This window comes from Pempheris klunzingeri, chromosome 6, assembly GCF_042242105.1.
Source record: "Pempheris klunzingeri isolate RE-2024b chromosome 6, fPemKlu1.hap1, whole genome shotgun sequence".
NCBI classification, from domain to species: Eukaryota; Metazoa; Chordata; class Actinopteri; order Acropomatiformes; family Pempheridae; genus Pempheris; species Pempheris klunzingeri.
This window is the reverse complement of record NC_092017.1, coordinates 20,251,331-20,267,712: the sequence shown is the minus strand read 5'-3', so window position 1 is coordinate 20,267,712 and position 16,382 is coordinate 20,251,331. Positions and strand designations below refer to the sequence as shown.

At 40.4% G+C, this 16,382-nt stretch overlaps 1 protein-coding gene across 2 annotated transcripts in view; it reads left to right on the top strand.

Moving 5' to 3' along the window:
- rabgap1l (RAB GTPase activating protein 1-like) overlaps positions 1-16,382 on the top strand; it is a 109,871-nt gene that overhangs the window by 23,499 nt on the left and 69,990 nt on the right. For both annotated transcript variants that reach the window (XM_070831586.1, XM_070831585.1), the window contains exons 12-13: positions 1,296-1,389; positions 2,976-3,126. In XM_070831586.1, the coding sequence (XP_070687687.1) occupies positions 1,296-1,389; positions 2,976-3,126 (245 nt within the window). The remainder of the gene's footprint in view (positions 1-1,295; positions 1,390-2,975; positions 3,127-16,382) is intronic.

The window sequence follows — 16,382 nt, the reverse complement described above, 5'->3', positions numbered from 1 at the left end:
TTAATTTTCTATTTAATGTAAAAGCTTTAGTGTAATTGAATGATGCTTTTCAACCCTCTGAGAGCTGTTGGTGGTTTATTATATTTCTGAGATAAAAGAAATCTAAAGCCATTGTCATCATTTTTTTCATATTTATGTTGAGTTGATGCATCTTGTTGTATTCCACTTTATTTTTTAAATTATGGAAACACCCACAGTATATTTAACATATAGGCCATCAGGATGTCATGACATAATTTAATCTGGCAAGCCTTTTTTCCTCTAAAGATCAGGGCAAATAAGAAACATTCGTAGTGAGATTAATTTATTTATAATCACAGTAATCTATTTCACAGGCTAGAATTGGGGGGGTGGATTTGACAAAGTGGATTGGCAATTTCTTTTTTTTCCTTTTTTCGTGCCCACCAAATTTCTGTGGAAAATAAAGCTGCGCAAATCCTAATCATGGGTGCGTCACCGTCTCAGCATTATATGTACTCTAGGCAAACATGGCACAACGTCATGTTTCATCAGCGCCATGAGACTGTATGTGTGTGTCTGTGTCAGTGTGCCTCGCTCAAACGATCCAATTTTATATGTGACCGTGTTTCCTCATCTGTAATACATTTCTAAACTTGTTTTTATGTAATATATACATACACACATGAACATTTATGAAGTATACGTTATCAGTTTATGTACTGGACATCCCGTGTGAATCTCTGTGTGGGCTGTGTGTGTATTTGTTCTAGTGCGTGGTCTATGCAGTTCATCTCTCTTGCAGCAGAGCAGGCCAGACAGTCAATTAGTGCCTCTGCATCTAAATACAAGTGGTATGCTGTACTGATTGCTTCTTGTCTGCTTCACGAACCACCAGACAGAAGGACAGTAATAATGGAAAATGTAGGCAATGCACAGGCACTCCTTCCTCCATTTGAGTGTGAGGCATCAATATTAAAATGTGCAATACAGTTCAGACATCCCTGACATAGATACACGCACGCACGCACGCACGCACGCGCACACACACACACACACACACACACACACACACACACACTATAAACATCAGCAGAACAAATGTAATGTATTGGAACAAGTGATGAAACATATTTCAGATCATACTAAATACTGTGTGTAACATTTAATCACAAAGTCCGCAACACATTCAGCTTTCGACAATGTTAAAGGCCTTGTTGACAGGGAGCTGGTCAGAGTGCTGTACTCTCTTGTGGACAAAGGTTAGAGATATTAAGGATGATCCTTTTATGCTCCAAATGGCTGTTAATATCTGGATGTATTTGTGTTTCTTTCAGATAGCGACAGCGAAATATCCAGTGGGACAGGAGATGTTTCTAAAGACTGTCCTGAGAAAATCCTGGAGTCTTGGGGAGGAATCCTCAACAGATGGTACGGCTTCTGAGGAGACACAGACTGGAAATTCAGATTCAGTCTGAAACTTTCATGAAATTATATGGTGACAGTTTGAACCTGGACAGGGAGATGTAGAAACAGGGGTAAGGAGGGAGGAGAGTACAGGATACAGAGATACAATATAGACAGAAATATTGAATAATAGAAATGTATATAAATGGATGGTTGTATTTTGATTAAATGTTAAATACATTTGCACAAGACATCTAAAATAAATCAATTTGTTGTAGAGAGCAGTATTTAAAATCATTATAATAAAAATGAAGCACAGAAGTTCAAGCAGTATTACAACAAGCAGATGCACCTTATTCATAATAATTTAAATTGAACAATGATTTATAAAAGTAAGAATTTATTAAAAAGGAACTTGTGAATGAATCACAGAAGCAGGAACTTCTAATAAGATACAGCAAAGGAAACAGAAACTGGAGCATCAAATAGTGTACTGTAAATATACCAGAGGGGTCATAATCGGAAATTCCATTAAACATGGATTTTAGCTCTTCATTTTGAGCAAAAGCACTGTGACTCAACACATTGATACTGAAAGGTGAATCTGGCCCACCTTGTCTCCTACATACTGGGATTTGAGTTTGATTGTTTTGGCTTGGAAAAGAGTTTCCTTCCGGCACAGCCATTAATGTATCTGCTATATCATGCAACAACAACTTTTACCACAACCAGCATTGATGCACACAGCTTTAGGTACAGACACTGGCATAATTAATGAAAGACGTTTCTGGCTTCTTATTTGATTTCACAGTCTGTTTTCCTGCTGTTGCATCAGCACAACGAAATGAAGTAGTTTATCGGGAAATTGCTTTCATATGGCCTCAATAAATGCATTATGATGAGATTTCAAGCATCATTAAAAAGAGCTGACGGTGTGTTTTCAAAAGCAAGATATTTCCTCATGTAGGAGAACTCTTACAGCATGGCAGCATAACTCAGCTCTAATACACGACAGCGTTGTACTTGGTTCTGTTGTTAGTTTAGTAGTTAAAGTAATACTGTGCTAAATACCGTGCTCAATATTGTATTTAATGAGGAAGGCGTTACTATGATTTCTGAAGGTAGTAATGCAATCAGTCTGTTCTTAACTGACTACTGTACTCAATAATTAAGTTAATACTGAAATGTCAGTGCATTTGAGTGAGGCAGTGAACCTAGAGCTGCTGTTGTAGAAAAAAAGACCTATAGCAGCAGTCTGTGGTTGTACTGGACAGCCTTCATTGTAAATGTGTGTCTCAGTATGAATAGGGTACTCGGCCCTTTCAGCCCTTCCTACCTGAGTAGAATAGTGAGACTGATCTTATTACACTATAATTATTAGTTTGTCATTAAGACAAAACGGTTTCATGTGCAACATGAATACTTCAGTGTGGCAGGGATATAACTCTGCACTTGATTGGTCTTCATACTGCACTAATGTCACCGTTGCGCACAAAGGATATAATGAAACAAACAATTATGAAATCTGTCCAGCTACACTTCAAATTAATATTTTAAGTGGCTGAATTGGATTAAGTTAAATTACTTCTGCGTGTGTGTGTGTGTATCAGGCATGGGAACCTGTCCACTCGTCCGAAGGGTTTGCCCTCATTGGTTCGCAGTGGCATTCCTGAGCCACTCAGAGCTGAAGTCTGGCAGCTGCTGGCAGGTTGCCATGACAACCACGACCTGCTTGAGCACTACCGCATCCTCATCACCAAGGTAAAGGCACACAGACACACACAGACCAGGGAGGGACAGCTGCTTATAGAAGTTCCATTTACTGTCTACTTTATTCTCATACTTTTTATGTGAAGTGTGTGAGCTGATTTGAAAAAAAAAACAAACACATTCACATGTCTGCAGATTGCTCTCATGCAAAAGCAGGTGCTTATATCGAACTTCAATTTCCCAACTTCTTTTTTTTAATTTTTCATCATAGCCCGATCTGACGGCTGGTACACCAACAGGGTATTATTGATTTCATTGGCTGTCATGTTTCAGGATTAGCAACAAGAAAATTAAGAGTTACTTTGACATAACAGGTCGATGTGTTTAGTTGTCTTTCCTTCTGCTCTGTATTCACGACTCAATATAAACTTAAAATATGGAAGTGTTCACAGGTTCTACATGCACTTTTCTTAAGTTATGGAGACGTGAACCTTACACACTGTTATAAGCTTTTTCTTGTGTGGGGATGTTTCCCTACACCATACAATAATGAACAATCCATTGGTTCTCTTGGGTGTAGGGCAAGTCTTGGTTGTGTTTCATTGGACACCAGATGAGTAGTGTGAATGGCTATGACATCATGTCACTATGAAGAAAATGTTGTGGAAATATTTTTCCTTATTGTGTCTACTATAATATATCTGAGAATACCACACACATCACTGATATAGCTGTTATCATTACAGCTTTTCCACTGAACCGTGTGTCTTATAAGAGAACACTCTCATTTAGCTGTGACATTTAAATGCATGTGTTGCTGTCTCAGGACTATTACTACCTGTGCTGGCCCTTTGGCCTCCCGAGGAGCTTGCAAGAATTCAAAGTGAATTTTTGGACCTTTAGTATTTAACTGCTGGGTATTCTTGAGGCTCCGATCACATGTAACTTACTTGGTGTAGTAAATGTTGTCCTGCTTGGTCGAGGCAGTTCAGGGTGCTGTCGTACAGGTGCACACTTAGCCTGAAAATTGGATTTGGATCTGCTGCTGATGAAGGTCGCTTTCACATCTGTAGTTTGTTTAATTTGGTCTGGACCGAAGGAAAGATTTATTGTTGCCTTTTATATCTGTTTTTTTATACCAGTTCATTTACACTGAAAGAACCAAGAGCATATTTCAGTAAATACCTGTCACTGATCAGATAGTTTTGGCAACTGTCATTCTGCACCAACTTTGATAAAAATTGGACCCATGTGGGGAAATCAAATTTTGGTGACAGACAAGTAATTTTAGCACTTTACTGCACCCCAACATGTTTACTTGTTTACACACCAACGTTAATCAGAACCAAACTCAAGTCATCCTTATTAATATTATAGGCAACCTGTGGTAATGATGTCATAGTTAAAGGTCAAAGCGTCGATCTTAGCAAAGCTTAATTTTCCATATGTGATCAGGCAGTTGTGCAGCCCATGTCTATGACCCATCTTTGGACTTCTAGTGGAAGATTTGTAAACCAGTGGGTGACAAAGCCCCACTGGACCATACAGCAGCAGTAGGAGGAGGTGATATAAGCACGCATAGCAGACAGAGATCCTCGCTTTTATGGATAATACAATAGTCTTTTCCTTTGCTGCACAGAAGTGGGTGAAACTACCTACTTCAATCAATAAGCAGAGAGAGGGGGGATGGATGGAAAGAAGAAAAATGAGAGAGACAGGAATGTGCACCCATAAATATAAGGTTGTTGTCACTGAGGGGAGAATTGGAGAAAAGGAATGTGTGTAAACGTCAAGAGAGCTGGCAGATTTCTCTTTCCTCAGTCACATATTTTTAGTTGTCTTTCACCTACTGTGTAAATTTCTCTTTGTCTTTCTAAATCTTTTGGTTTCTCTCACCATCCTTATCTGTTAAATTGGGACAGTTTGTCTTTTGCTCTTTATGTCCCATTTCTCTATCTTGCTCTCTCTGTCTGCCTCTCTTTCTTTCTCTTTCCAAAGGTGTCTTTCTTTTCCCTCTTAGTCCTTCACTTTTTTTGTTTTATGTGCTACCTCCTCCTTTCATTTGAGCCATGTTTTTTTTTTTTTTTTTATCCCTGCCTCCTGCCTCTGTTTGTCTTTCTGTCTGTGCCTGTCTTTCTCTCTCTCTCTCTCTCTCTCTCTCTCTCCCTCTCTGTCCCTCTCTGTCCCTCTCTGTCTCTCTCTGTCTCTCTCTCTCCCTCTTTGTCCCTCTCTGTCTCTCTTACATAACAACAAGCTTCTGTGGTTCAGCTCATTTATTCTCATTCCACTGGCTGGGCCATGCCCACATCCTCTGTCTTGCTGGAGTAGTGATGGTATTGATAGGCGGGTGGCCGGGCTATTAATAGCTGCACCAAATGAATGGAACTGAGGGAAGATGGAGGAGGCAGGGAAAGTGGGAAGAGAAGCAAATGACAGCAACAGCGAGGGCGATGTGGAGCTTATTAATGTCTGTTGTCTGGGCTCAGTGACGACATTAATGCTGATTGAATTTTAAGTAATTGGACTGTCGCCCTTATGGAAGTGGGTATCACTGTCGTAAATCAGCGCTGTGTATCACAGGAGTTCTGGACAGGTGTTCTGTTAGTGACCCACAGCCAATGTGTCTTAAGCCATGTGTGGTTTAGTCCTAGTCCTAAACCTACATCACTAAAACAGATTTCTGTTTTTTGGCTGTGCCTGGTGATTGAACTGATTTTAATCATCATTTGAGTTGTAGATTCATTAAAAAAAAAAAAAAAAACTGTTATGAACGAATTTGCCCATAAAGGTGAAAGAAGAGCTCTCAGCCAATGTCAGCTAGATTTGGCTCCAGACCCCCTGCGACCCTTAAGGATAAGCGGTGTAGACAATGGATGGATAGATTATCGGTGCATAAAACTGGCAACCTTTTTTTCTTGTAGCTGCTCCCAAACATCATTGCTTCAAAGGTCCCAGTGACACAGCAAAAAAGAATTAGATAGAACTAAAGAAAGTTGCAGCATCACCTATGAAAACTGTCTTAGGTCTGTATTCTGTTTGTGCACAGACAAGTTTTTATTTTTTCAGTACAAATCCTATGTGTACTAATTAATTCATTTACCAATGAATTTAGACTCCAGTAGATGGATGGTTGATTTTACTTGGGGATACTTAATATCAGGTGTTACCTACTTATAATGTGCTGCATCCAGGCTAGTTGGTCAAGAGCAGAGTTTCTGAGGTACAGTAGTTAATTTCCCATTGGGAAGAATATTTTTGCGTAACTTTTGCGTGCATTATTTTTGGACCTCATAAATACTCATAAAAGTATGTGTGTTTTTAGCCTTCAAAGTGATCCTGTGATCTCTTGAGGGGTCCGTTCCCAAGGTGAGAATCACTGGGTTGGACTAACTTGCAGAGCATTTAGCAGCATGTGGCCTGTGGCCGTCTAGCTTGATATCATAGATCGCAAGTGTCATGTTCAGTGTTGTACTGCGCTCATTTACAGTCATCACACACAGAGTCACAAATACACACTCTGTCACACACACCATGGCCTTAGGGCATCTGAGACATTCACAAATAACTTCTTTCTTAGCTGGAGCAGCACTGTGTTTGGGGTCTGGGTTGGGGGGGTTGCTTGTGACATTTGAACAACCTTTTCGTCTCCCTAGAGCTGAACAAGCTGAAGGTGTGCTGCCTCGCTTGAACCCACAGCTTAAAAAAGCTCAGCCAGCTATTTCCAGACCTGCCTTTTCCAAAGACCAATCTCAATCACAGCTCAGCCAGTGTGTTAACAGAGGTCAGCATCTCTTCACAGGTATGACAGTTATAATCAGAAGCTTGGACAACCGGTTTTACCACAACAGGTCATAAGGAGCCTCATACTGTATGAAACTGAAAGTCTTTTTAATTTTGCTTCTCAATGCTTTTGTACAATATCCCACCCCCTTCTCCCTGGCTAAACAAATGTATACCAGTGAGCATGATAAGAGAATTTATGCTAACGTATAGCACTGGGTGGCGCATATATCTAGACTAGATACGGGCTAGATACTGATCCAAAATCTTCATATTGTATCACTACTGCCTGGATTGATGCATATGTTTCTAGCTATTTAGCTGGAGATGCAGTCGATCCAATGTCACTTTACAGGAATAGTTTTATTTATTTGTATTTTTCTGCATAAATCCCTTTTATTGATTTCTAAAATTTTATATTTCTTTTGTGAACTTTGCAGGAATCCCCACCCATGACTGAAACCAGCTCAGTTTAATTCTTTGCAAGACCAGGTCTATCAGACCAGGGCTATGAGACGCTGTATCATTAAGACAGGCGTCAGCTTAGTGGTGACATTTAACGTCGGTACACAATCAAAGGTAGCATCAGCCATTCAGCCTGGCTGGGATAATCACACACCCACGCCTGATAACCCACATACAGATGCATGGAGTACAATGTACATAAGATAGGCTGCCATGGTAACTGTGAGGGTCTATGGACTTCTCTCAGCTTGAAATTGTCACCGTGACAATTCTGTGTCTCCTTTCGCCATTGTCTCTTAACTTCTGCCTTGGTTCAGGTATTTGATGTTTGGATAATTGGTACCTGGGTTTGTGGGCAGCTATGTATGAATACACTCACACCAAATTTCACCTACTGTTTTTTCAACCATTCTGGCAACCACTGCAGTCACTACAGTACATTGTGTACACATGCAGTAGTTCAAATTTCGAATAAAAGCTGGGCAGCTCTACCATCTAGTGCGCTGGAGAGGTGTTTTGGAGTCGAGTGTGAGAGTGCAGAGCATATTGGGACTCGCAAGGACTATTCTTGTTTCTCTTTTGATTAGAGTCACTGAAAATCCTATGGTTTAGATTGACCACAGCACACAAAACCATGTGTTTTTTTTAATACAATGACAGGAAAGTAGTTCTATCATTTCTTTTCTAATATATTGTTGGGATTTTGTTTTCTGTTAATGTCTAAAATGTGAGTAATTTGATTGTATATTCAGTAGTATATACAGTAGTAGTATACATTCATATGCATATCACTATTGAAGGACAAAACTCCAACTTTGGTGATGTTTGTGCCTCTGCCGGACCTCGTGGACCTCTGAAATCCTTTCAGAATCCATTGATACAGTTGAAAAACATGCAGTGTGATCAACACTAAAGCTGGGTCTTCAAAGATACAAGGTTTTCACTCTTAGCTGAAAATACAGTATGCATGTATGGAGAGACGCACATTATGCACATACATAAACATAATTCCTCTGGCTGTGTGTGTCCTGTCACTAGTTTGAGCTTTCCCATCATTCATGGGTGAAGAAAAACCCCTTGAGGGTCTAAAGTCTTGTCAATCACAGTCTCTCATACAAAGATACACACACACACACGCACACACGCACACACGCACACACGCACACACGCACCGCTATCCCATCCTGCTTCATAGTATCTGTAGGGACCAGCTGCACTGCATGGCCACAACACAGCCAAGCAACACCACTTCCATTCTCCCTTCCTTACAATATAGGTCTATTCACAGCACCCCTCCCATCCCAGCTCTGTGTGTGTGTCTCCATAATGCAGCCCTTCAGCTCCCATTCACATATCCACAGCAGAAACCCAGTAAGCACCACAAAAGGACACGCCGCCTTTCTTCCACAGCTTCAGAAAAATCAATATGTGGAAAAGGAAAAACAAAAATCAGATCTGTCATTCCTTTAGTCTAATTTTGATTTATGGAAAACAACTGTTAGGCAGTATTTATGGCACAAGACTGTATGTGCACTATAAGTAGTTGAAACGGTGCATTTCATGTAATGTAGAATCTCTTGTGTATATGGAAATTAACATGCAGTGTTGTAGATGTGGCGATAACAATTTTATGAATAGGGGTGTTTTGTTACAGATGCCATACAGTAGTGACTGTATCTACTATGTGTGTATTAGCATAGCCTCGTAGCCATGCTGACACTGATATGACAGCTCGGATTAAGGAGATCCAGCCTACAGCGTCTTCTCTGGTCACAACACTTCCAAGTCTCAGTCCTCATACCGACTGTAACCTCACAGCTAGAGTAGCACTCTGCTACTTCCTCCTCTCCACTGCAGAATCGCACCAGCTTGTATCCTCTTATTCAATAAATATACAAGAATCTTTTCATCCAAGTCTTGAGTAAATTTTAGACAGGATTTGTCCAGAAAGGATATAGGAGTAATGTGATCCGTTTGCAGTTTAAACAAGAAAAATCTTAGAGCTAGTGTGCTTTTGAAAAAAACAAGAGACGTTTAGAATAATCAACAACATAGTAGTGAATACTGTGAAATACTGAAACAAACTGTAGCAACACATACATAATACAGGACAACAGGCAACTAGCAGACTGAGCATTTCATTTTTTTAACCAAATATTGCTTTTGTGTTAGCGGTGTTAAAATGCAAATGAAAAATGAGCTATGACCTGCATTTTATACAATTACATTTATTTTAAAAAATCGTTTTCTTTGACAAACAAAATCAATTTAAAGCGACTTACTGTTTACATTCAGCCTTTACAGATGACAGAAGGGATGCACATTACATTCTGACCTACATGGTGCAAGGACAATAGGAGCTACAGAATAATGAATATAAATATGTCAACCTGAGCGGTCAGACGGGTCTTTACCGCCATGTGGTGTGAGATTAAATGAAGATGATGGATGGTGATTTCAGTAGGCGCCCTCTCTTTGACCTTTAGCCTCTCTTTACCATTCAACTCCAGCAGTCCCAGTGTATGCAATATACATTGTGACACTGTGCTGGAGGTGAATGTGGTAGAGACATTTTTTCTATCAAGTATGTTGAACATAAATTGCTGTCATGTGAAATGTGATAATAACAGCTGTTACTTTGGTTTTCACATGCTGTGAGCTAACTCCTGTCTTTATATTTGACATTTTCACCTTCCCACTGTGTGCGCTTTATATAGTTCTATTTATAGTAACTAGTAATACAATGTGGACAAAATTACAATTACAGCATCCTGCTTATTTTCTGTCATTTATTTTACAAATGTATAGGTGCATTACAAGACTAACTTCTCATTGGCTGCACACAAGTAAGTTGACTTTGACTGGACTGTTTAAATTGTTATACCAGGATTTGATTTTTTCGCAAATGGTGTCAGTCTTTGACATCTCAATTTCTGCTACAGTTTTCATGACAGCAAAGTAAGGCATGCTGCACTAAAGGCAGTGACTACTAATGTTGTCAGTGCTTCAGATTCTTCGTATTCAGTGCCTTCAACCTGGGAACTGAATCCAGACAAAGCTTGGCCCACTGTTGATAAATATAAATACTGGCTTCTGCCTGCTAAGCTGGTTTAGTGTTGGTCCATTGGTGGTGCTTGCTGAATGTTTGTATCAAGGCAGTGAACCACCTCTAATCTGCCCCACTAACCACCTATCCCTCCATATCCCAACCCCCAGACTCTTGGACAAGAAGGTTGTCAGTGATCTGAGCTGCGGAAGCAACTACATTTAGATTTTACCCCTCGGGCAACTTAAATGACCTGAAACTCCTTAATAACCAAACTCACAGCAAACAATTTGTGAACCACCAGCAATTGGAAGCTGAAGCACGTCATTCATAGAGTAAAATGCCTCAGAAGTCAGTGGAGACAAACTAATAGTACTTGGAGCAAAAGATGCATACTGAAGGTATTGGCCCCTTTGCCATTGCATGCCATCCTGGTGCCCCAATTTGTTATCTTCCCAATGAAAAAAAATAAAATTGGAAGTAAGAATGAGCAACCCCCAAATTCAAAGTATCATAGCAACAAAAAGCTCATCATTATCCCGTATCAATCAAGAATGCCATTTGCCACTCTGTGCCTCGGCTTGGTAGGCAATATTTGTACCTGTTCCTTCATCCACAGTTATTGACCAAAACAAAAGTACCACTAGATGGTGGTCTTGAAAAAAGACAGCTTAACAGATGTGAACAAAACACAAGAAGCGGACATGGAAAGCCCTGGAGGCCTCCTGTTCCTTCCCAAGATTTGAAGATTACTTGTGTTTTGTCATTGCAATCTGATCACATCAAGGCAAAGTGGTGAGTTTACAAGCTCCCTGGGCGAGGGTAGTATACTTTGTCTTATAAATTCTGGAGTGACTTGAGACACAATTTGGCAATAAAAATTACCGTTGATGTGACAGTAGACAGACGGTGGTCATTTGGATCATTGAACAAAGACTCATTATATACAGTAATATCTCTGACTGCTTCACTTGTGCATTATTTAACATATTTATATATTTACTCCACTCATCTGTTGTCAACAGCACCTGCTTCATTTCATTTCACCTCATACTGTCATGTCTCACTGTTAGCTTGTACGTGCCACCAGATTCTGTAATAACCTTTCTGTAGACATTAGGTCAGCAATGTGGGCTTGTAACCGAATCTGAAAGTTGTACAGACGGACCTTGGTATTTTTGTGATATCCTTGAAGTGTGAAGTTTGTCAGATCTTTTTATTGATTGATTTTGTTGATTGCTTTCTCTACAAAGGTGCTGCATATATAAACTTTACTCACCCAGTTACTTACTTGCTTGTCCTGGTAAAGTGTCCTTGAACAAATGTTGAACCCCCTACCTCGTTACTTACTATACTGAAAGTTGGTGTGGATAAGCCTACACCTGCAATGTAGATGTAAACTCCCTGCTTAAGAAACACATTGCTGTTGAGACCGGAATCAGCAGGAGCCCAGGGGTGGAGGAGGGTGGGGCACTAGGAAGCAGTGAACGGTGAATCAGCTTCCACCTTTGTTTCCAAGTGGCCCCGCTGGCTTTGTTTTGGAGCAGAATGAATTATTAACGGTGGCCTTCTGGTCGTGTTTTTCATCAGTGTCCACCTCCAAAGGTAAAGAGCACTGTGCTGAGAGACCTCCATTGACTGGCTCCTTCCATGGTGTCTACATGAACTTTTTTAGTCTTCACTTTGTCTCTTTTTATTTTTAGCTTCTCTCTCTCTCTGGCTCTTCTTTTTGTCTTTCCGTCACACTGTTTCTTTTGAATGACCGAATTAACCAACATAGGTGCTGAAGAAAATTTGGTCTCCATGGCAATTAAAGAGCCGTCCTTATGCATGACAGACTTACTTGTGCTCCAGTTCACAATCACATTGTATGATATGTAGCCTATTAAATCTTAAAGGGACATTCCACTTTATTTAAGTGGAATATTCTCTATTTTTGACCTCATAAAATGTGTTACCAGACAAATAGCCTCAAGCATATCGGCTTCCATTGGTGTCTGAATTGCCTTTTCTGTCATGATACAGTAATGATCAAATTGTAATAACTGATCAAGTACTATCACCATACATATTTTATGTTTGTGTGCTTTACATTTTCACTACCTCACTTCACAACTTCTAACTCAAAGTTCAATATGGTGGTATATGGAAGTTGGTGATTTGATTTTGAAAATCATGAACTGAATTAGGAATCATTTGTCAATATAGTAATATTCATTATATTTACAGGAGCAGTAAATTGAGGCAGTACTACAGACATGAGACAAGTGATACAGACAGTAAAATTATGATGTAACATTATTCAAAAATTAGAGACAAGTGTTTTGCAATTTAATGCTTGTTGAAATGGAAAAACTATGAGCAAAAAACAGAAATCTAAATCTCTAAGTATTTTGTATTGTAGATATTGATAAAATGTTTCCCTTTTATAGCTATGTTGCCTGAACAGCAGATACACATCGTAAAGAATATTGTTTGTGAAATAACGATGATGCAACTAGTCGCTCTTTTAAGTTTAATTCCAGTGGTTATTGCGGCCATATTTAAAGTCAACCAGTCTGTGTAAGGCACTTTCATAGGCTTCGATGCTTTGTCATAAACAGGTGGTGTGTCAAAAAATTGGACTGGCTGCATGCCATCCTTTCTGTATAATATTTTTACATCGTATTACATCTTCCTCAAGGACACTCTTTCGGCCTAGGTTCAGCCATAGTGTGTGAATGGCTCTTCCCCCCAAAAGCCTATTCCCTTGCTGTTCTTCAGATAGTTTATTTGGTTTTGCTCTGCTGGTTTGAAATGTGACTTATTGTGTGGATTTGACAACACTTTTCTATTTAGATTAGTTAAATTAGACACGTTTTCATACTTCAGGTGAATAGTATCATGTTTTCCTCTGTCCATCTGCTGCTAGTTTATTTTGTAGCCCAAAAGATGTCTATTTTTTTCCATGAAGGATTTCAGAGTGCAACCTTACATGTAGTGATCCCTCATTGACCTCAGCCATCAAATATTTCCTTCTGCTTGATGTTGTTTGAGTCTACATAGTGTAAAACCCTTCCTCAAGTGTGATTGGTTTAAGTTTTGTCATTGTTTTTCTCTTTTCATACATTTGCTTATTTTTGTTCCAAGCAATCAAAGCTCTCTACTCTTACTGGAAGAGACCAGGTGCAGGGTTGTTTTCTACAATAGCCATATTCCATCCAACTTGCAACCAGCCACTCCTCATCTCCTCCAATAGGCTCCAATAGTTAAAATACAAAAGATAATGATGTTAACAAAGTTGTGCTGAATTATCTTTTTTTTTTTGCAAGATTCCCCTGCCCAGCCACAGTGCTTGGCAGGTTCTTTCCATCCACTCTTCTGTTTAGCCACTTTGCTGTCACTTGATCCCCTTTATCATCTGCTGGCCAGAGGATGCTCCCAACTGGCCGAAATGCTGGGCAACTGTAACTAAGGGGCAGGCATAACGGTGCTAAGCTGTTGGTTAAATAAAGAATAAAATATCCAGAAGAATCTGGAGCCTGGCTGGATAAGGGAGTAGTCTTATTTTACTAGGATTAGCCATCCAATATGATCCATGGGATTATGGAGGTTGAGTGTCATCATCGGAAACAATTTATGGGAATGTATATAAAACTAATAATAGTAATAGTAATAATGATAATGATGATGATAATAATACTACATTTATATTATTTAAGAAAGTGACAAGCTGAGGATGTTGACTATGTTTGCCACACTAAGATGGCTGTAATAAGTAACTCATTAAATGGGCATTTTGCTGTTTTTCACTATGGTATTTTATCTCACATTATATTTCTAATGATGTTGGTTGTTTTCATGCATGAGTGAAATAGGCCTGATTTTATTAAACACAATGGGGCAAGATAGATGCATGGGTTAGACTGAGAGAGGAAGAGGTGGGACTAATACAGGGAAAGAAGAAAGTGGAGGAGAGAAGGAGGGGTTAGTTAATACAAAACAGACTGTAAGAGATAAGTAATATGTAAATAGGAAATGTATCCAAATTTACCTCTGGGAGAAAACCAGTGTGAGAGACAGAATAATGTGGCAAGGAGCCTCAGGTGCAGCTGGGATGGAAGGAGGCGGGGCAATGAGTGAGAAGCTAAGGGAGAGAGAGCTAGAAAGAGGGAGGGTGTGTGTGTGTGTGTGTGTGTGTGTGGAAAGAGAGAGAGATTGAGTGTGCAAGCTAGAGGGATTGTGTGGAGAGGGAGGGAGGGAAGTGTTAGCCAGTCACAGCATCTCTCCTTCTCACTGCACCAGGGCTGAGGGACTCTTCGTCCCCTCGCTTCCCTCGCTGCAGATTTAACTCATTTCCATCAGCGCAGTCATCTTTTTTTTTTCTTGCTTTTTACTTGCTGCTTTTGACAGGTGCATTGCATTCATCTCTCTCTGTGTGCCAGGATCTAAGGATTTTCATCATTAAAAACGTGTGTTGTCCTGTTAAACGGAATTAAAAGGGGGACGTTTGCAGAGGATAGTGCTCAAAACTGGGACTCCGACTGGGACTTGGTCTTTTCTTTATGTTGCTAGAGTGGATTCCCCTTTTGTTGCGCTGCCAGTGTTTTGTTCAGTGCGACAGACATACTGAGAGCGGAGTTGTAGGACCCCATACCTTTACAACTAAACACAGCACATACTTCAAAGGACTAAGGCAAGTTAGAAAATCTGTTGTTGCAATAAGCACTTGAGGAAAAGGTGCTAAGCCTCCCCTGCTAAAGCTTCAGAATGCCACAGCAAAAATGCAAGTAACAAGTTTATGGGATGAATAAGCGGGTTGCCGAGTGATCCCACACCCCTCTCTGCAAGTGTCTGCCACAGGATTGCTGAGGAGCTGAAGTGAGTGGAGCACTGAGTTATTCAGCTGGCCTCTCGTTGCTCCAGGAGAATCCTTCCACCTGCCTGCAGAGTCTGACATTCAACACTTTCATCAGCAACTGGACTTTTACGTTTGTTTGTCTTTCGCAACTTGCAGTCCAGAAGACTGAGAGGCAAGTTTGCACATTTGGATTTCAAGTTTAAATCACTTTAATGGCAGAGCTCATCCAGACATTTTGACGCACTTGGTTTTTACCTCATTCTGCCTAGGGATGCCTTGTAAACACATTTTTCCCCCAGCGCCATGTGTGCTGAGAGAGCTGTGACATTATCTCCTGCGGAGATCCCCGTGTTGTTCTAGCCTGTGTCTGTGTTTTGATTCAAACAATAGCTGGGCATACATGGGCTCCAGACACTGACCAGAGGACCACCAAAATAAGGGAAGCCTGCAGTTACATCGTAAACACACTAGCACCCAGTGAAACTTTGGATTGAATTGAAGGCTTGATTCACAGAGATGGATGTAATTTTGTTCTCCAGACTTTGGTATACATCAAGAGAGACCCTTAGGGAGCCTTTTTCCCCCTAATCAATGGTTGCCTGAAATGTAGGTAACTACTCTTTAATCCGATCTCTAGGTGTGAAATAGGAGCCATATGCTGCTTACATATTTGGACACCTCTGAGGATCTGTCAAGAGAGAAGAGTACTGTGCTTTGCTTCATGCTTTAACCTCTTTATATGGTGTCCTCACTTGCATCTTCTGTGCTCTCTGCCCTTGTGAGGACAGCTTATGCCCTCAGCCCCCTGGTGGCAACCCTCATTAGAATCAGGAGATGAGGCCACAGACTGGCAGGCAAAGCAGCAGGGAAATTCGCCTTTGGGATAGATGCTGGTCACAGCACTAATGCTACCCTGCTTTAGGTTTACTGAAGGAATACGGATTTTTTTTTTCTCTCTACTCCTGACTGTTACTCACCCACTACTTTCGCTAACCATGAGTGATTGGAAAAGGAGAGCTAAACGGGTTGTTCTACCCTCCCAGAGGCAGTATTGATTTTCCTCCAGTCAGTGTACATTTGATTGAGATCCAGCTATGTGAGAGTAAGGTGAAAGAGAGAGTGTGCTAGAGAGAGTATTGAGCTCCATTAACTGAGGGAGGCTGCAGACACCCGGTG